Source organism: Podarcis tiliguerta (genome assembly GCF_965153285.1).
Source record: "Podarcis tiliguerta genome assembly, chromosome: 3".
Lineage (NCBI taxonomy): Eukaryota > Metazoa > Chordata > Lepidosauria > Squamata > Lacertidae > Podarcis > Podarcis tiliguerta.
The window spans coordinates 107,785,732-107,806,912 of NC_139536.1; the positions used below are offsets into that span (position 1 = coordinate 107,785,732).

Consider the following 21,181-nt stretch of genomic DNA (forward strand, 5'->3'; position numbering starts at 1 on the left):
CGGCTCAAACTTAAGAGCCCAAGCCGATCCACTCGTGAAGAGGTCAACAGGTTATTCGCAACAACTGCAAGGGCGTATAAATACGAAAGCGAGGCGAAAAATAGACCTGAAACAGGGGTACATTTTTCCTTTGATTTGTAACCACCTCCGCATTTTTAGTTCCTTCGTTCGCGCCGATCTCCTCCTCCTTCACGCGGTCCTGTTCTGTTTGCCACGAAGGTAGAAGCATCTCCGAAAGAGCAGCCAGGCGTCTGGGGAATGAGCTGGCTGTGCCTGAGACGGTGGGTCCTCTTCCCCTTCCCTTAATCGGATTATCAGTGAAAGGAATATCCTTCACATTCCATCTGGGCAGCTTCTTAAAAACGTCCGCCTGGAAAAGAGCGGCGCCTGAACTGAGAGGCGCTCTCCACGTCAGGCAAGCGGCCTCGAAATTACGTTAGGTCATTTTCACAAGGAGCTTATATATATATATATTTATAAGTATATGCTTTCCTCTGTGCTAGCTGTCTATTTCCCTGTTTCTTGAGAAAGAGTGGCGCGGGGTGGGGGTGGGGGAATGGATTGCGAGTCTGTTGGCTTTTTAATTATTCCTCTTAAACACTCCATAGGCAATCGGATGTCTTTAACATCCATTAGATTGCTCTTTTGAAAAAGGGGCGTAGCGAGACTTGGACTTAGCGCCTCGTCTGGATCCCTCCCCTGGCTTCAGTTCACCTGATCTGCCTTCGGCCCGCCCTTTCATTTAACGCCCATGCAAATCTGAAAAGGCTGTCAGAGTCCCGCAGCTAATGTCAAAGACGCGGCTAAACGGATGCGTTCCTCCTCTGTTCCTTTGGAAATAAAGTCCCCCTTTTTTTCACTTTCCATTTTCCTCTGCCGGGTAGCTAAGATTGGATCAGCGAGGCTTTTGTTGTTCTCGTTTCCTTAACGGTGAATATAAGAATTTTCCATCCGCTTGGGAAAGTTTTCAGGATTATTATTTTTAATCGCTAGGTTCCTAGCCCGCAAACCACCGTGGGTTGAACTGGCCCCTATTTTAGTGCCATTTAAATAGGAGTAAAACCGGATATAAAAGGAAACGCCGGTCTCGCGTGCGTAAAAGTTCCAACCCTTGGGGACACCTCGCGCTTCCCTCCTTTGAGGATTATCTCTTAATAGAGAGGTTTAAGAGCAAAATGCCTTGGAGGGGCCGAACCCCCTCCTAGGATTGTGGCGCAGGTTCCTAACCTGGCTTTACTGAGGAGCCGCGAAAAATGCGCCCGTGCGCGATGGCAGGGTTTAGATCTTCCTTGGCGGAGATCAGAGCTGTCCACTATTCTCTCCCCTCGCTTGAATTTAAGAACAGAGGGTTAGATCCGTTTGGAGTTAAGACCCTGAGCACGCTCTGTACAGTTGAAACACACAGAGACAAACAGACATAAGATTTCCTTGCGAGCAAACAAGGGTCGAGGCGCCAGGTGCCACGCTTCATTCTGCTAACCACCGACAGCGGGTGTCCTGGGGTGACGCCGGTGTGGAATCGGAAACAATTGCTCTTAATTTCAGTGGAACAGACTCAGCCATCGGAGCCTCAGCCTGGCAGGCTGTGTGGATCAGTCCCCAAGAAGGCCGGGAACCCAAAAGGTGCTCCACCCTTTGGCCACTTCCAAATGCAGACATCCTCCTCCATTTCAATCCCAAAACGCAGACTTCCGTTTATTAAATGTTATTCTAGATATTATAAGGTGTGTGTTTATATTATTATGTTACATATATGATGTACATACTGTATAATGAATTAGGTTCCATATCATATATATATATACCTGGGTCCATGTCTGGACGCGAATACACCAGGGAAAATATGGAAAATTGGGTGTGGGAAAATAAATTCTGTGGCACGAAAAAAGAGAGCGAGAGCGCGCAGATATATGTGTGCGTGCACACGCAGAGAGACATATAAAATCTTTACTAGGAAGAGACAAGGGTCCGAAGGAGACAGCAGTCGCCTTCTGTTTCGAAGTCTCCTCGAGAGGAGGCTGGTCCGTCTTTCTCAGAAGGAAGGCAAGGGACTTGGTTTTGCGGAGGACGGAGGGAAGCGCGCGGGGCCTCCTGTTTCGCGGTCGCCTTTCCGCGCAATAAGCCCAATAAAACTCCGCTGGTCTCTTTGCATTTACTGTTGCCATTTAAATTATTCAGTGTGTTGCGGTAATTGAATCCTAAGCTTTAAAAACTAATATACTCCCTCCTTGTCACCGCTTTCTGAAATCACGAAATCAGCCCTAACAGGTGCTGATCAAATACTATTACATTCTATTAAAAGGAAAATTCTATTCCCTGTTTTCATTTCCCTTTATAAAGGGGAAACTAAGTAAATGCATTTGAACGTTATTTAATTTTTAACGCTTTTAGTCCAATTTGGACGTTAGGGAGCGTCTCCAAACTCACAGAACCAGACGGCGGGGCAATAAGTTTCGCTGACAGGAATTAATCCAAAACGGAATCCCTTCTTCCGAGGCTCCCTCTCGGCGACGGAGGCTGCGCCGTGCAAACACCGGCCAGGCTCATCCAAGAGGGAGGCGAACAATTTATTGCCATGAGGTGGAAAGAAACGGAGACTGAGAAAAATAAAACACTGGGGAAACTCCACCAGCCCACGAAGAACGATGCGCTGTATTTCCACAGATCTAAAAGGCATCGAGCCGAAGAAAGGCCACATTCGTTTCTGACATATTTTACATGCACATACCGCAGAACAGATTTGAATCTGGGCAAATCTGAGCGCCTTTCCTCCTCCAGAGAAAAGCACTTGGCGATTCTCTTTTCCCACTTGCAGAAATTGGGAGAGGGTTGAGTTCCTTCGCCCTACCCCAGCTTCTGGGTCGAACATTTGTTATGGATTGCTGCAATCTGACATATTCTATTTTATTATTTTATTTTAAAACCCCACCCGCCAAATAAACACGCCATTGAGCGCGCTGTTAAATACCTCTGGATACGTGAATTTTACCAAAATGCTCGCCTCTTCATTGGCCTGGGGTTGTTTTCCAGAAAACCCACCTCCATCCTTAATCAGAGGGAGAATTGCCCTGTCTAAATACCCCTGGCTGACTGTCCTTAGGCATTTTTGGACTCGGCCGTGAAGTCCCACCGGGTCCAATGAGACTTATTTCCCAGTAAATCTTCGTAGGGGGGAGGTCTGTAGGCTTTGGGTTCCCCAAACTAAATGGGGGGGGGAAGGAAAGAGGGGGATAACTCTGGACTTCCCAAACCAGAATGGTTTCCCTTTATTTGCGTTTAAAAACAAAAGCATATCCCCAACCCCTTAAGACGGGGCGCGGAGTGGGGATTCGGCCCAGTTGCGGTCAGCCCGCGCCTTCCTCCCTTTTGCAAACAAAGCAAAACATAGCAGAGAGGGGCATCGATCCCAAATTAATCCACCGAGGAGGGACGGAGCAGCCTCGGCAACGGCCAGCCTGGAATTCTGTTCAACTAGCATATTTGTTAATGATTCCAAAGGGTGGGAAGGGGAGGGGGAGTGGAGGAGGGGAGCCCCCCCCCCCAGCAATTGCTCAGGTTTGTTCAATTTCATATCGCTAATTTCGAAAGGCAACCCTCGCAGATGCTCATTGCAATATCCGCCCCGCATTATCTTAGCTAATAAATTTGACCTATTGTTCGTTTGTTAAAATGATGTCACCACGGAACAGTCCCTAAGCTCCTATTCCAATGAATTAGGCCTTTATTGAAACCCGGGAGCCAATGGGAGGAGAGAGGCTTGTTTGGGGTGGCCAATGGCAGCTGCGGGAGAGAAATTAGAAGCAGGAACTCCAGGTTTGGTTCAAAAAAAGATGACAGAGAGCCTGGCGAGCTGGACCAGTCTTGGCAAAGTTTCAGTGTGACATCCATACAAACCAAGAGGACCTTACATGGATCTACTGTGAAATAAGGAAGGGGAGCGTTTTTATAGGGGAATTCTTACGGTGTTGTTGTTGTTGTTCTGTGTGTTTTTTTTAAGGTTTTTTTTTTTTACCCCTTCTCCTTTCGTTTGAGCCAATATTTCTAATTCACCAAGGATGGATCAGCCAACGAACACGCAGACCCCGCACCAACACGAACCCATCAGCTTCGGGATTGATCAGATTTTAAACAGTTCCGACCAGGAGACCCCTTCCCAACCCGCCCCGCGAGGATCAGACGTCGGCGGCGGAGGCGGCGGCGGCAGCGCGAATTACCTGGGCAGCCCCGTGGGCAGCCGGACGGGCGCCCCGTACCCTTCTCTCCCAGGCGCCTTCCCTGGCATCGGGGCGCCCTTCGAGGACTCTGGATCTTACAGTGTGAATCTCAGCTTGGCTCCATCTGGCGTGATCAGGGTGCCAGCTCATAGACCCATCCCTGGGGCAGTGCCACCTCCCATTTCTAGTGCCATACCAGCCATGCCAGCTGTACCCAGCCTTGGCAGCCTCAACTTCCCCTGGATGGAAAGCAGCAGGCGGTTCGTCAAGGACAGATTCACAGGTAAGCGGAGGGGGGGTTGGGATGCGAGCGGGAGGGAGGGGGCTGTCTCAGAGGCACGACCCCGGGAGAAAGAGAGAGAAGAGAGAACGAGGGCAAACTTCAGCCCGCAAGTTCCTTTGGCAGCGTGGTTCCAAAGCGTCCGCGCTTCTAAAAATTATACTGATGTATGTGAATATACATACATACATTGCGCACACAGGTACTCATCCTCAATATCATGCATCTTCAACAGGGGGAAAGAAATCTCCTTTTAAAAAAAACAAACCCAATGCAATTCAGTTTTGTGCGTTGTGTAGGGAGAGATAAATATTCCCCTTTTGCTGATGTGGAATGTGTTTGTGTGTCTAAGTGAGGGAGGCGGTTGATCAGTTTGTGGTACCAAATTGTGGTTTCAGTATTCGGCGGCCAGGACTGAGACGCAAACATTCTACTTATTCCCTTTTTATGTTTGTTTCCTAGGGCTTTTCTTTTCTTTTCTTTAAAAATCACCGTAAATAGTGACGGCCTGGAAAGCTGTCCCCGCGCCACTAATCTGAACCGACCCCCCGCGCTCAGAATTCAAAGCCTCGATTCTAATTCATGGTTTTGTGGGGCTGATTTGTTTAAATCGCAGTGTACAAGGAGAGAGGGGAAGGCGAGGGAATCGCCGTGCCTAATCTGATTACAGAATGTAAGAGAGGGGGCTGGAGGCGGAGAACAAGCAGCTAAAAACTAAATGAGAAAGCTAGGGTGGTAATTTAAATATCTTCGAATCCAACGCGGATTAGATGAAGGACGAGGAAACGGGGAGATGGGCATGGTTAGAAAATCCCCTTGCAAATTAGCCCCCTCCCCTTATGAATGTGGTGCTGTTTCACTTCAGGGTGAAGGCATTTATTTGTGGAGAGAGGGGGGCTTTAGTTGAGGCGCCCGTCAGCAAATCTTAGAATAAGCAGGCAGAGAAAATGAATGTGATAACCCTTTAAACTTCGAGAGGCACTATATTAAATGTGATTATTATCATCGTCACTTGCTGGCTTGGTGAGTATATTTCCTAGCCAGGAATGTACTCAATTTGGCCAGTTCCCGAAAACGAAAACTCTTATTTCCACTATTGCTTAACAGCTTCGCCTCCATCCATCCATCTCTCTTTCTCTCTTCTCTCTTAGCCCATCCCTGTTTTGGGTGGGTGAGATGTTCTTTTTTTTTTTGCCTCTACACCACATACCTTAACTTGCGCGCCCGCCTTCTCTGTGATTCCAAATTAATGGGTCCAGAATAACTTCGATTCCCTTTCACAAAGTGTCTCTAGGGAGGGCTTGAATCCCCACGTCACCCATAAGTACGAACTAAATGGGGGTGGGTGGTCATGGGCGGGACAAGCCACTTTTGCCACCCGCCTAGTTACTGGGGAGGAATGTCACCCAGCACTAAGAGAACTAAACTAATCCATGTTAAGCGCACTTGAATGGGCGCCTCAAGGCGCTCTCCTGCGCTGCTTTCTCTTACCACGTCTAAGTGTCCAACTCCCGAGGCCTGCTAAGATGCTTCCGAAGCGGAGTTTATCGGCCATCAAAGCACTGTTGGCTTATAGAGGGAAGAGAAATGACGCCCCTCTGCTCCCTCCCTCCCTGTGCTGCCCTGGGGCCCCTTAGCCTGTTTGGGGCAGGGCTCCCGTCTGTTTCTCTCTCTGCCCCCCCGTTCCTTTGCGCGTCTCTCTCACCCTGCCGCGTCTTCTGTCCTAGCGGCGGCGGCGCTCACTCCTTTCACGGTGACGCGGCGGATCGGGCACCCTTACCAGAACCGCACCCCGCCCAAGCGCAAGAAGCCGCGCACGTCCTTCTCCCGGGTGCAGATCTGCGAGCTGGAGAAGCGCTTCCACCGACAGAAGTACCTGGCCTCGGCCGAGAGGGCGGCGCTCGCCAAGTCGCTCAAGATGACCGACGCGCAAGTCAAGACCTGGTTCCAGAACCGCAGAACCAAGTGGCGGTGAGTCGGTGGGTCAGTGGATGGCTGTGGGGTGGGGTGGGGCTGAAGGAGTAAATGGGGAGGGAGCAGGATACCTAGGGATAGGGGCCTGCCCTTCGCCCTGACACCTTTCTCTGTCGCCACAAATGGAGTTGGTGAAAGAAATGGTGCTGAAATGGACAGCGACCGAGGAGGAAGAGCGCGGCGCTCTAATTCTAGCGGCGTGTGACTTCTAGTTTACTGGACAGAGTGGCAGAAGCGAAATTAAATAGAGCCGTAATTTATTCGGGGAGCGGGTGATAATCTTTTCTCCCCACACCCTGGTTATGAAACACCCTTTCTCGTGCTACAGAGCCCAAGCCAAATCCCAAAGTCCTTCCACAGGCATCTCGTGCTATTTTGGGCCCATCCGCCTCTACCCGACTCTCTCTCTCCCTGAAAAGGAGGAGTTTGCCCTCCTTCCGCCGGCATCCTAAACGCGCGATCCTGAAAAGCGGAGCATGCACACATGGAGCCCGTTCTAGACGTCTCCACCCATCCAGCGACCTCAGGCCCACTGGTTTGGAAGGTAGGATCTAGGTAATGACAGGCAAAAACAAACCAGTTGCTCACTGCCCACATTCTGTTCACGATAAATGCATCACGGTGTATCTCTGGAGTTGTTGTTTGTTTTGGTAGAAATTAAGGAAGACGACCACAGTACGAGGCAATAATAATAAAATAATAATAATAATAATAATAATAATAATAATAATAATAATATAGCGCGGATTCGGGAGTTAATAAAGAGGAATTCGCTCTCACAGTAAAGGTGAATCTGCAAAGAGATCCGTACAACATTGTGGCTTCTTCGCGGAATTAATAGTCAGGGGAGGACGGACACGGGTTTACACGCATTTCAAAAAGGATTAGAGATTGTTTCATGGACAAAAGGCCTGTCTGTGCCAGCAATGGGGAGCTTGAGATCTTCCAGTTGTTCCTGGACTCCCATCATCCCTGACCATGGGCTACCTGGCTGGAGCTGATGGGAGTTGGAGTCTAACAGCCCCCCCACCACATTCCTTGCCTTTTGCTATGGAAACTAAGCAGAACTTCCAGGTTCGGAGGCAGTGCATCTCTGAAACCCGGGCGTCTACTGAGACGTGAGAGGAAGAAGGGCTGTCGCTTTTATCCTCTGGCTTGTGCTGCCCGGATGATCGCTGCTGGAGGTAAAATGCGGGACTGATCCAGCCAGGCGCTTCTGATTTATTTGGCTTCCAGGCGCGCAGAGGCACCGAGAAAAGAGTTTCCAGGGCCCATCGCCTTGGTAGGGGGTCAATGGGAAAATGGAGTTGGGGGAAAGGGTTAACTACCTTCCCATGCTCCGTGGTCCCAATTCAGACCCCCTTCCCTGATTCTTCTTGTCCTAAAGAATCTCGGAGTTCAAAGATGCTTTTGGAATCACCTGTCCTGTGACCCTCGTAGTGGAAAATGAAATACACCCTCGCAACACCCCGAAACAGCTGTCCCAGTGGCGCAGGACTGCATTCAAAATCCTCCACTCCGCCACCGTCCATTTACTCTTTACACCAACGCGCAAGGCTGAGTTCGGAGCGCAGTCAAATGAGCTCGGAGCGCAGTAAAAAAATATACCCACCCTTTTATTTCCCCAAAGTTTTGACGCCTTGATTTGCTCTTCAAGCGTTCTTGAGAGCTACTGGACACACATATATATGCCTATATATTTTTGTGTGTGTGTCTTTTGAATGGCAACACCCTACTCGGAAGTAAACTCTGTCGACTTCCGTAGCAGTTTTTGCTTTTCCGAGTAAGCAGGGCGCAAAAGGCTCCGGCCTTTGGAGGTCGGATCTCCTCTCCTGGGAGATTTGCTCGACGCTTTCCACTCTCGTTTGAGGCTGCAAACCGCTCCAAGGCCGCTGTTCCTTGCAAAGCTTTCTTTGTATTAGCGACGCTGACTACGCCTCGTCCTCCTTTGCTGTAGGACATCCGATTAATGGAAATGGACTCGCTTTGCTGTTGCAACGAGCGCCTGGGCCCTCGGACAAAAATGCCGATATAATTACTGTATTTGTGTTAACGGCACGATAACGGGAATGCTACGCTATAAAAACAACAATAACAATATTAAATTTATTAGCTATTCTTTTTAAAATCATTTTTTATTGAAACCTTTCAGCATAGACTACAATAAAAAACAGATTAATCCAAAAAGGAAAAAAAGAAAATAACATGAAATATTATCATCATTTGGATTAAGAGATCTAAATCCCGGGTCACAAACGGGAAACATTACAAGAGGAACAACCGATTCTGTTTCCTCTGGAAATCTGTTGGACAGGGTCCAACGCACAAGGTTTCTATTTCTTCTTAAGCTCGCCTTTCCCCAGGTCTGGGCCGCTGTCTCATTTGTAGGGTGAAAAATCCCCCAATAGGGATCCACTTTGGGCATCTCAGCGCATAATAGCTTCCGGGCTCCTTCGTTTGCGACCTTAACAGTCGGAGGTTGGGCGACATCAGAGATTCGGCCCTGAATTCCTCCCCGCATTCCTCACCCTGCGCCTAAAAACAAACCCAGAATAAAATAAAACAAAAACCTCGACCGCCTACAATCATCACTGAAATGCTTTTGGACATTTTATGCAGCGCTGATTCAGAGTCCGCACTACGCCTGTTCATTTGTAGCAGCGCAAAGGCAGGTCCGGAGGCCGTTTCGCGTCGCTTGGGCACCAAAACGAGCGAGCAAAGTTCCTGGGAAAATGGGTTGGAATAGATGGACTGATAAATAAAAAGAGGCTCCTACCTTTCCCCTCCAGTCTCTCTAAAAACAAATATCCGCCAGCCAAAACAAAAGCCTTTTAATTCAGCTTTTGAAAAGGAAGCCTTTCGGTCTGAAAAATGCGAAATACGTTTAAATTTTATTTTATTTTTTGGTTTTAAATTTGGGCATTGGGAGGGGGAGACGTGAGGGGGGGCGTGAGGGAGGTTTTGTAGCTGGAAATTGTTTGGAAAGGGGAGAGGAACCCCCCTCCCGTTATTGCAAAGGGTTGTTTTCCACATTTGAAAAAATCAAAGCACTGTTCCATTTCCCCCAGTCTCGCCCCAGATGACTTGAGGGGCTCCTGCCGGATTCAGCCGGTCATTCACGGCTCTCCCCGGTCCCCCGCGGCTCGGTCAGAAATCATGCGCCTCTTTTCGTAAACTCAGGGTTTATTTCTGTTCCCCGCCCCCGCAATCGATGACGACGATTCCGATCCTCTCCCAGGGAAATGCAACTAGCGTTTCAAGAACTGACCAGCAGCGGTAGAGGCCGCGATCGCCGCTGTCCGCGGCTCAAAGAAGAGGCCTCGGTCGCTGGATCGGTGCCTCGCAGTTTAAAAAAATACCAGGATCCGGAGGGATTCCTGGGGAAATGCGTTGGAAGGCGAAAACCCTTGTTGAATGCAGGTGGCGATTGCGGGGCAAGAAGGAGGCTTACTCGCGAGGAAGTCGCCCCGCGTAGAAATCCGCGGCTCGGATTTCCGGGGAAACTGGCCTAGCTGCGCAGAGCGCAGTTGCAGGAGGAAGGGGTTTTTCCATCCCGGTGCCTCTTCGACTCCGGTTTTTGAGCGGCCACAGGAGTCAAAGTGGTTCAGGGATTCCGGGCCTCACCTAGTCGACCCGTTCCTACTTTCCCAAACGGCGGTGAGTTCCAAGGAGGCTTCACCGCGGCGCTGAAAAGCGCCAGGACTTTGGCCAACGAAGAAAGGCGTTTGGCGCCGAGATGCCCCATCCGCGGACGTTTCAAGGAGAATTTGCGCCTTTTGGGGTTAAAATTGGGCAGGCTATTTCCAACTGGCTTCCCCGGCTGGTGACCTCTGGGAGCGCCTCCAAATTTGGCCCAAATTCAGGAGAGATCGCTTTTGGAGAGCGGAGCAAGTCCGCGCGCCCGTGTAGACGCGCCGCGTCTCCATCTCGGGCGCATCATATCGCGGTTTCCTTTTCGTCGCGCTTTCTTGTTGGAAGGGACAAGCGAGACTGAAAGTTACGGGTGCGGGAAACCAAGGCTAACGCCTGCGCTAGTTGAGGTCAAGGAATCTCAAATCCACGGGCTGCGGATCGGGCGCTGAATCTGCCTAGAAACGAAATCCTTCGGATTAACGGGTTCATGGCTCGCCCAGGCCTGACCTCCATGCCTCAGTTTCTCTCCTGCAGTCCTACCCCGCCCTTTCATCCTTGAATTCCTCTGATAAATTCTCGTACAAAGCGGGCCTTTCCTGCCCCACTTAAATTATGGGGACGCCCAGGTTTGCGCGCGGGTCTACGTTTGCTGGCTTACTTTGCGGGAGGGAGGGAGGAATGGGATGGGGGGTCGCCTCTTTTAGGGGTGGTATTGCTCTGCTTTGGAGAGCGTAGAGAAGGGATTTTTTGGGGGCCGTCCAGTTTGGGAAACGTTAGGATGTGCAGCTCTCGTGTTTACTGAACGTTCCTCCTGGCTTTCTCGCGCCAGAAACTTGATTTGTGGGCGGCAGGTGCGAAGCAATAGCAGTTGAAATAAATCGCGGAAAAAGAGGCACTTTTCTGCTTCTTTGGAGGGGCGGAAAAGGGAGGAGGCGGTGTCTGTGCCACGATCCGGTTAAAACAGCCGGGGGCGATTCCTTGACGCGCCTGTCGCTCGGGGCGCCCAGGATGGGGGAACTGAAAGTCCTCGACGTGGTGGGATGGGGCGGCCGCCATCTGAGCCCCATCTGAGCAAGCTGCGCTCCTTGAAAGCCGCATCCCCCTCGCGGAAGGCAGAGTTATTATTTAAACGAATAAAAGGACCCTGTTAATTCGGAGCCCGTGGAAACTGTTCCGGCGAGCCAAAAGGGCTGCCACTGGGCACCCGCTTGGGAGTAAAGCTCCACCGAACCCCTTTTTTCTTCCGAGGAGGCCTGAGTCGCGCTGCTCGACCGGGGGAGTTGAGCAAACTTAACCCCTTCTGTGTAAACCTGGGGCCCTCTCTCCAGGCTGCAAATCCTCTCTGCCCGTCTTTCTGTGAACTCGGTGGGAGGGCGGCCTTCTGAGTGAGCCCGGGTGGAATTTGCGCTGTCCAAAGAGAGAGAGAGAGAGAGAGAGAGAGAGAAGGAAAAGTATTTCGTTTGGGCTGGAAGGAAGCGGGCAGCCGGTGGCGCAGGGAACCTTCGGTTTCCCCAGTGGCGTAGCGTGGGTTGTCAGCACCCGGGGCAAGGCAAGTAATTTGCGCCCCCTAACCCGTGGATTTGCGCCTCCTAACCCTAACCCCCAGATGTTGGGCCCGGTGCGGCCGCCCCCCCCCCCCATGCCGGCTACGCCACTGGGTTTCCCCTCGACGGCCACGGAAGGCGAGCGCGGGCTTTGCTTGGGCGTCGTCGGCTACGTAGCGAGGGGACCTTCTGAGCTGTGCCTTTTTTCCTCTTTAGGAGACAGACGGCGGAGGAGAGGGAAGCCGAGAGGCAACAGGCCAGCCGGCTGATGCTGCAGCTCCAACACGACGCCTTCCAGAAGTCCCTGAACGACTCCATCCAGCCCGACCCGCTCTGCCTGCACAACTCCTCGCTCTTCGCGCTGCAGAACCTCCAGCCCTGGGAAGAGGAAGGCTCCAAGATCCCGCCCGTCACCTCCCTGGTGTAAAAGGATCTTGGCCCGGGCCGGCGGGCGGGCCTCGGAAAGGCAGACACCCTCCTCCACCTCTCCCTGCATGAACCGAAGGCCGAAACTCAGCAAAGAAGGTGCTCCGACCAAAAAACACAACCGCGAAAAGGACCCAGGACGCGGTCCGAGGACGCGAGTGCGCGCTGGCCGCGGGGAGGGGTGATCCCACTTCTGACACCACTGTTGCTGCCGCCGCTGGCGATGGACCCTCGCGGAGGCCCTCCGTATCCCTGGAGGGGACTGCATGGATTATTGTATGAGGAATGCTCTCGCCAGCCATATTCCTACCCCTCCACCCTGCCCACCGCCGCCGCCACCAAGCAAGAACTACTTGGATGGTTCTTGCCGGTTCAACGCTCCTTCCAGCCTTGGAAGTTTCCCCAAGCCTCTCTCGGCGGCCCAGAAGGGAGAGAGAAGACCGCAGATCTCGCCTCCCCCGGCGAAAGGCAAGAGCCCCACCATATATCTGAATTTTCCAAGGGCAAGCAAGCAAACGAACGAACAACAAAACAAACAAGAACTTTGCCTCGGTGTGTGTGTGAGTGAGTGAGCGAGTGAGCGAGAAACTCTTGGCTACTGCGCCAGGAAAACCAGGGCGCCCCTTCCCGCATTGCCTCCCCGCTTCCCTACTCACCCGCAAGTGTCGATGGTGGGAGGGAGGGGATGCCGTCTTTCTGGGAAAGGTCTTGCCGGGGGCCTTCCGTTGCCCAGGCCTCCCAGTTCCTAATGGTTGGTTAATGGTGGCCGTCGAGGCAAAACAGCCCGGACAGGGACCGGGAGTCTCCCAGCGGTGCCCCGGAGACAGGAGAAGGTGCGGGGGCGGAGAGAAGGAAAGGGGGTCATTTCTGTGTGTGTCTGTAAAAAGAAAATGTGAATAATTTAATTTATTTATGCCTCGAGATGCCGAGCACTGTTAATACGCAGAGAGAGGACTTTGATATTTCTATGGAAAGCGGAACAAATATTTTCGGTTGGCTCGAGAAAGGAGAATATAATAGGGGGCGCGCTTTCCTCCTTCCTCCGGCTCTTACCTTGGAAGGCCGGCCCTCCCACCCCGAAAACCACTTAGCAAAGGAAAATAAATCCATTATCTTAAGGAACCCTGTTAAGCTGAGAAGCCGCCCGCCCCCAGCTGTCTCCCGAGCGAAGCTAACGCCACCCGTAATTTATTCGCCACGGTAATAAGGGCTCCCCTTTCACGCCACGCAGACTTTCGGTTGCCTTTATTATGATTATTTTCCGCCCCAGCCTCCCCTTTCTGGCAGGATACGAAGACGGAGCGAGGCTGGTTGGAGCGGGGTTGGGGGTGGTGGGAGGGGGGGAGCAAAAAAAGAAAAGAAAGCAGCCTCCCTCCCCATGTTTCCCCCCCAAAACCCCATTGCGCAGCCGATGCCCTTTGCCCGCGACTGAAGTGGAGAGAAAGCGCCTTATGTTTCATAATAAAACTACGAAGGAAGAGCGGAGGTTGATCCAGACCGTGTATAATACTTTGTACTTGCTGAAAGGTGTAAATAAACGTTTTCTTTAAAAATGGTTCTGGTTTGAGCTGTGATTAAGGGAGCCTGAAACCTGGATTTTGATCGGCTAAAGTGGACTAAGGGGCAGTGGCGTAGCGTGGATTGTCAGCACCCGGGGCAAGGCAAGTAATTTGCGCCCCCTAACCCGGGGCAAGGCAAGTAATTTGCGCCCCCCCCCCGCTGCACTGTCCCTCCCCCAGATAGTCCCTCGCGCTCTCTCTGCACCGCACCACACGCCTGGCACCCTCCCCTCCACAGTGGGCGGCGACCGGCTCTGATTGGATTCGCACAACCAGCACTGCAGTGAGAGAGAGTGAGTGAGCCAGGTAGGGGCAGAGAGCTGCGAGTGCGAGCGAGCGCCCCTGATGTTGCGCCCGGTGCGGCTGGCCCCCCTGCACCCCCCAGGCTACACCACTGCTAAGGGGCTCAGTGTTTTCTCCCGCGGAGCTGACCCTTCCCCTTCAGCGTCTGCAGCCGGAGAATCATCTACCTCCATCATCACCTGCTGGTCCTTTTAGCTGAAGATTTGAATTTTTGAATTTGAAATACTTGATTGTCACTTGTACAACTTGTATACAGTGAGATTACACGAGCACACCCCACTCAGCTCTCTTAGTCTTAATTCCCCTCGTTTACTGACGCACACCCACCAAACCCAAAAGTCAGTTGCCCTGTTGCTATCTATTCATTCAGCAGCCTAACAGCCCATGGATAGAAGCTGTTCTTTACCCTGTTGGTGCAACTAATCATGCTTCTATATCTTCTGCCAGAGGGCAGGAGATCAAGAAAGTGCCGGCCAGGGTGTGAATCATCCCTGAGGAATTTCCCTCACTCTCCTGAGGCAACGTTCTTCCGCTATTTCATCCCGTGGATTCACAGACAGCCCATAATATCTTGTGCTGTATTCACCACCCTCTGTAGGCACTTCCTATCAGATGATGTCAAACCAGCGTACCACACTGTGATGCAATATGAAAGGACACTTTCTATTGTGGACCGGTAGAAGGAGGTCATCAGATGTTGATTGACATTGTTGATGGATACTGAACCTGGGCAGGCCTTCTAGCTGCAGAGCAGGTGGTCTTCCACCTAGCTGGTCTCCTCCCCTAGAGGTGCGTGCGTGTGTGTTAGAGAGAGCTAGAGATCTCAAATCCCTAAGCTTTATGCAAGAGCTTGTCTTCTTCCTCCCAGGATCTGAGAGCTGCAGAAACCCACAACATTGGAAGAGCTCCAGGTGGAATCTAGACACATACAAAGAAGGCTGTGAAAATGTTCATTTAAAAAACGTATACCTATATTGACTTTGCCATTCACTCACCATCGCCATCTTGTGTCACATTTGCATAATGCACTTAAAACGTTACATTTGCAGCTGTGTAGCTGAGTCCCCGGGGTGCGGGTGGCGCTGTGGGTTAAACCACAGAGCCTAGGACTTTGCCGATCAGAAGGTCAGCGGTTCAAATCCCCGCAATGGGGTGAGCTCCCGTTGCTCGGTCCCTGCTCCTGCCAACCTAGCAGTTCGAAAGCCCCTCAAAGTACAAGTAGATAAATAGGTACCACTCCAGCAGGAAAGTAAACGGCGTTTCCGTGTGCTGCTCTGGTTAGCCAGAAGCGGTTTAGTCATGCTGGCCACATGACCCGGAAGCTGTACGCCGGCTCCCTCGGCCAGTAAAGCGAGATGCGCGCCGCAACCCCAGAGTCGGTCACGACTGGACCTAATGGTCAGGGGTCCCTTTACCTTTACCTAGCTGAGTCCCCAGGCTCCTCATCAGAGCAGTGGACTCTGTTTAGTGATCCACTTTGGGGTTTCTGAATGTGAAAGCCGGTCCCTCATCAGGCAGGGGCACAGAAGCAGGTGCGATGCAAGATGGGGCTCAGCTCCTGTACTTTGAAGAAGGAATGCCAGGAGGCACAGCTCCTGCTGCTACTTGCCGGGAAATCCTCTTCTGGGCGATTATTACAGGCACAAGAGCTCTCATGGGTTGTCTGAAGCTGACTTGCAGGGCTGGGGAAACTTTTTGTGGCCGAATGCTGCTCAGACACAGTTCCCATCACTCTTGACCATGCTAAATGGGGCTGAGGGACTTCAGCAAGATCTGGGCAACTGAAGGTTGCTCAGATCTGGCCATAGCTGTCAACTTTTCCCTTTCCTCCCCCTCCCCAATTTTTTATTGGTTTTCACAAGATTATAAACAAACAAACATACAAGACAAACAAACATAAATCATAGCCTTATTGAAAATTACACTTATTAACTTTGTTAAGTGACTTCCTCGCTTCCCCTTGGTTGAATTTCATTGCATGTCCTTTTAACAGTTTTCCAAATCCCAATTCTTACGAAACTTAACTTAAACATTAACATCCTTAAATCTTCACCTTATGGAATTAAACATATTAATTCATCACTTAACATAAATAAAATCCTAAGCCAATTAAGTATCTGCAAGCTATTTTCAATTAATTTAACTTAACAAATTTAACTAGATAATCATTAAATTTATCCCACTCCTCCTCCTTCTGGTTGCGGACTTTTCCGGTTAGGTCGGCTAGCTCCGAAGAATCCATCATCTTCATCTGCCATTCTTCTATTGTTGGTAATTCTTTGGTTTTCCACTTTTTAGTTAACAAAATACGAGCAGCAGTTGTGGCATACAAAAATGATTTTACATCTTTCTTGGGCAATTCCAAACCTGTTATTCCAAGAAGAAAGGCCTCTGGTTTCTTTATAAATGTATATTTCAACATTTTTTTCAATTCATTACGAATCTTTTCCCAAAAGTCTTCTGAAAAGACAACTTTTCCCTTTCCTTGCGAGGAATCCTATTTGGAATAAGGGAATTTCTCTTTAAAAAGGGGGAAAGTTCACAGCTATGGATCTGGTGGCTGTGATGCACAACTGGGCCACACCTGACCTAAGGTGGGTGGCGTACATTTTCCTATTGCTGCCTCCTTAAACCACAATTAATATTATTATCATTAGTAAAAGGTAAAGGTACCCCTGCCCCTATGGGCCAGTCTTGACAGACTCTAGGGTTGTGCGCCCATCTCACTCAAGAGGCCAAGGGCCAGCGCTGTCTGAAGACACTTCCGGGTCACGTGGCCAGCGTGACATCGCTGCTCTGGCGAGCCAGAGCCGCACATGGAAACGCCGTTTACCTTCCCGCTAGTAAGCGGTCCCTATTTATCTACTTGCACCCGGGAGTGCTTTCGAACTGCTAGGTTGGCAGGCGCTGGGACCGAACAGCGGGAGCGCACCCCGCCACGGGGATTCGAACCGCCGACCTTCCGATCGGCAAGCCCTAGGCACTGAGGCTTTAACCCACAGCGCCACCCGTGTCCCTCATTATCATTAGTACTGTAGTAGTATTCAGCAGTAAAATAGGGATAGGCGGGGAAAGGATGGAGACAAGATTAGCTCTTATCTTTTTCGGCTGCAGGTCACTGAATGGATTCTTCTCCAAATGGGGAGCCAGGGATAGCTCTCATAATATAATAATAATACTAATAATACTAATAATAATAACAACAACAACTCTTTCATTTATACCCTGCCCATTTGGCAGGGTGGCTTCGAGGACATAAAAACATAATAAAACATCACACATTAATAGTAGCAATCTGATCCAACATAAAAGTCAAAATAACTTTAAAACAAACAACTTATGTCAAACAAAGTAACATTCAACAACCCATCAGAATCTAATAGGAGACAGCAAAACTAAGCATCAGCAAATAGTAATTAAACAGTTCAACCACAATAAAGAATTACCAATATAATCAATAAAAGTAGAAGAAAATCACAATGCATAAAATACTACAAAACACACAGAACCATGTAAAAGGATCAAAAATGAGAAACAAAGATGCACAACCTATAAAACTATTAATATATCTATATCTATATCTATATCTATATCTATATCTATCTATCTATCTATCTATCTATCTATCTATCTATCTGAATTCCTCTCTTCCCAGCTGCTGCTGCTGTTCTCAAAGTCATAATCTGGGAAAAGTGAGGTGGAGCAATGCAGGTGGAAACACCATTGCCTGAGGAGCAACAGAAAGTCTTTCTCCCCTCACTTAGAAAACTAGCCTGTCAAGGAGCTGGCTAGACCTCAGGGCTTCACCTTCCCCTGGTCCTTGCAGCAAGGGAAGCCCTCACAGCCGCCCGCAGCTGTGGTCTTCTTTCTGCAGATGGGGATGGACTTGAGGCTGGCTTGCATGTCAACTCTCGACTGCCAGACTTGAGCTGCCTCACCCTCTGGGGTGTTGGGTAAGCAAAAGAGGAGGTGCGATGCAGTGACAGCATGTTTCTTTTACTTAAATTTCCACACACCTTTTCTCCTTCCTCTTCTTTTTGCCTGTGGAGGAGGAAAGAGAAGCTTCTCATTCGCCTCTATTCACCTGTCTTGCATGGAGAAGCAATCCGTTGACAATTTAATTTCTTTTTTTTTCCCCTTCAAATTTTCCTGGGGAATTCCAAACCTGTTATTCCAAGCTGTTATACCGTGGTGCCTCGCAAGACGAAATTAATTCGTTCTGCGAGTTTTTTTGTCTTGTGAATTTTTCGTCTTGCGAAGCACAGTTTCCCATAGGAATGCATTGATGGTTTTAAGAAAAAGGCGCAAGACGTTTTTGTCTTGCAAAGCAAGCCCATAGGGAAATTTGTCTTGTGAAGCAACTCAAAAAACAAGAAACTCTTTCGTCTTGCGAGGCATTCGTCTTGCGAGGTACCACCTGTACTCTGGTTTCTTTATAAATGTATATTTTAACATTTTTTTCAATTCATTATAAATCTTTTCCCAGAAATCTTTCACCTTGGGACAGGTCCACCACATATGATAAAAGGTTCCTTCCTTTTCTTTACATTTCCAACATAGATTGTCACAGTTATGATATATCTTTGCTAATTTTACAGGAGTCAAATACCATCTGTACATCATTTTCATTATATTTGCTGGCAATTTAATTTCTGTAGGTGTGGAGGGGTAGTGATCCTGAGATATGTTAATCTCTCTCCCCCCCCCCCCCGTGTCACCTAGACACCAGAGTAAGATAGACAGACAGACAGAGACAGACGGAATGAATATATATTGAATATTGAAGCCATTTTGCAAATGTTTTAGACGAACTCTTCTCAGTGGGCAGCATCCATCCATTGCAGAAGAGGTGATGTTTTCCACCTTGCTAGCTAGGAATCTTGATACCCAAGATCTCTCTCTCTCTCTCCAGTCAAGAACTTTCTTGAGGACTCTCCCTGCCGCTCCTCATCCCTTTTGTTGCTGAAGAGGTCCCTCCACCGTCAAGACCAGGAACCCCAAAGAACGAGGAAAAAAATATTAAACTCTCTTTCTGCATCCTATCAGAAACCTATTCTGCAACCCTTTAACCTTCTGCTCTGATTCTCAGTCAGGCATAGGCGTAGCCAGGATTTTTGTTGGGGGGGGGCAGGGCTTTTGTCATGGGAAGGGGCAGAACTTCAGTTTGCTATGTATTTTTTAATTGATTTTTATTTAATAGGAGGGGGCAGCTGCCCCTCCCTGCCCCCTGGCTGCACCCATGCAGTCAGGCCCCCTCTTTCTTGTCCTCTTCCCTCCCTTGCTATGCTTATTTCTTCCTTGAGAGCAGTACATGTGAAAAGGATCTAGGAGTCTTGGTTGACCACAAACTTAACATGAGCCAACAGTGTGACGCGGCAGCTAAAAAAGCCAATGCAATTCTGGGCTGCATCAATAGGAGTATAGCATCTAGATCAAGGGAAGTTATAGTGCCACTGTATTCTGCTCTGGTCAGACCTCACCTGGAGTACTGTGTCCAGTTCTGGGCACCACAGTTCAAGAAGGACACTGACAAACTAGAACGTGTACAGAGGAGGGCAACCAAAATGGTCAAAGGCCTGGAAACAATGCCTTATGAGGATCGGCTAAGGGAGCTGGGCATGTTTAGCCTGGAGAAGAGGAGGTTAAGGGGTGATATGATAGCCATGTTCAAATATATAAAAGGATGTCACATAGAGGAGGGAGAAAGGTTGTTTTCTGCTGCTCCAGAGAAGCGGACACGGAGCAATGGATACAAACTACAAGAAAGAAGATTCCACCTAAACATTAGGAAGAACTTCCTGACAGTAAGAGCTGTTCGACAGTGGAATTTGCTGCCAAGGAGTGTGGTGGAGTCTCCTTCTTTGGAGGTCTTTAAGCAGAGGCTTGACAACCATATGTCAGGAGTGCTCTGATGGTGTTTCCTGCTTGGCAGGGGGTTGGACTCGATGGCCCTTGTGGTCTCTTCCAACTCTATGATTCTATGATTCTATGATTCTATGATTCCTCTTTAGTTGTCTCAACCCAAAATCTCAGCCTCCTGCTAAGGTAAAGGTAAAGGTACCCCTGCCCGTACGGGCCAGTCTTGACAGACTCTAGGGTTGTGCTCCCATCTCACTCAAGAGGCCGGGGGCCAGCGCTGTCCAGAGACACTTACGGGTCACGTGGCCAGCGTGACATCGCTGCTCTGGCGAGCCAGAGCCGCACACGGAAACGCCGTTTACCTTCCCGCTAGTAAGCGGTCCCTATTTATCTACTTGCACCCGGGAGTGCTTTCGAACTGCTAGGTTGGCAGGCGCTGGGACCGAGCAACGGGAGCGCACCCCGCCGCGGGGATTCGAACCGCCGACCTCCTGCTACTCTCACTCATCTCAGCCTCCCACCTTTCTTCTGATTTTAATCTGAAAACTCCCCAAAGCCCCACATCCCAAACCTCCCTCATTTCCCTGCCTTTATGGTACAACAGGGGTCGGCAAACTTTTTCAGCAGGGGCCGGTCCACTGTCCCTCAGACGTTGTGGGGGGCCGGACTATATTTTGGAAAAAAATAATGACGAACGAATTCCTATGCCCCACAAATAACCAAGAGATGCATTTTAAATAAAAGGACACATTCTACTCAGGTAAAAACACCAGGCAGGCCCCACAAATAACCCAGAGATGCATTTTAAATAAAAGCACACATTCTACTCATGTAAAAAACACGCTGATTCCCGGCCCATCTGTGGGCTGGATTTAGAAGGCAATTGGATCCGGCCCCCGAGCTTCAGTTTGCCTACCCATGTGGTACAATCTTCACCTCTTCATCCAACACTCTCACTCCCCTTTCTCTGACCACATCGTAGTTTTACTGTGTGTTTCTAGGAAAGCTGCTAAGAATAACCGTTGTACTCATTTTAACTCTCCTAAACTGAAGCTGACATTTGCCTACTGTTTTCTTATTTTGTTTGTTTTCTGTTATAGTCAATGCACTAATTCCCACTGATAGCCTAATGTTTACTTCTGATTTATCTCTGCCCTCTGCGTTAACTTTTTGGGTGCCAAACTCTGGAGCGTATCCAGGTCTTGATGACGAAAGATCCACAAGACGGAGTGGGAGTGTTGGACTACGTGCGAGAATTTCAGGTTTGTGTGCAAAAAGTGCACACATCATAACAATGCAGTGTGCAAAACATACCTTCTCCAACAAATTTATTTGGAAACACATTATTGCTCTTCCCTTAGAATTTGCCAATCTACTGAGGCTACAAGT

The 21,181-nt window shown here is 49.6% G+C and overlaps 1 protein-coding gene and 1 long non-coding RNA gene across 2 annotated transcripts in view; one reads left to right on the forward strand and one right to left on the reverse strand.

Moving 5' to 3' along the window:
• Nucleotides 1–21,181, reverse strand: part of LOC310673564 — a 349,698-nt gene that overhangs the window by 261,966 nt on the left and 66,551 nt on the right. The window lies entirely within an intron of this gene.
• TLX3 (T cell leukemia homeobox 3) lies at nt 4,056–12,149 on the forward strand (the record flags this gene model as incomplete). Its single annotated transcript, XM_083432011.1, has 3 exons — nt 4,056–4,497; nt 6,222–6,465; nt 11,862–12,149. 3 exons carry the CDS (start codon nt 4,056–4,058, stop codon nt 12,070–12,072), a joined length of 897 nt encoding a protein of 298 aa, XP_083288137.1. The 3' UTR covers nt 12,073–12,149.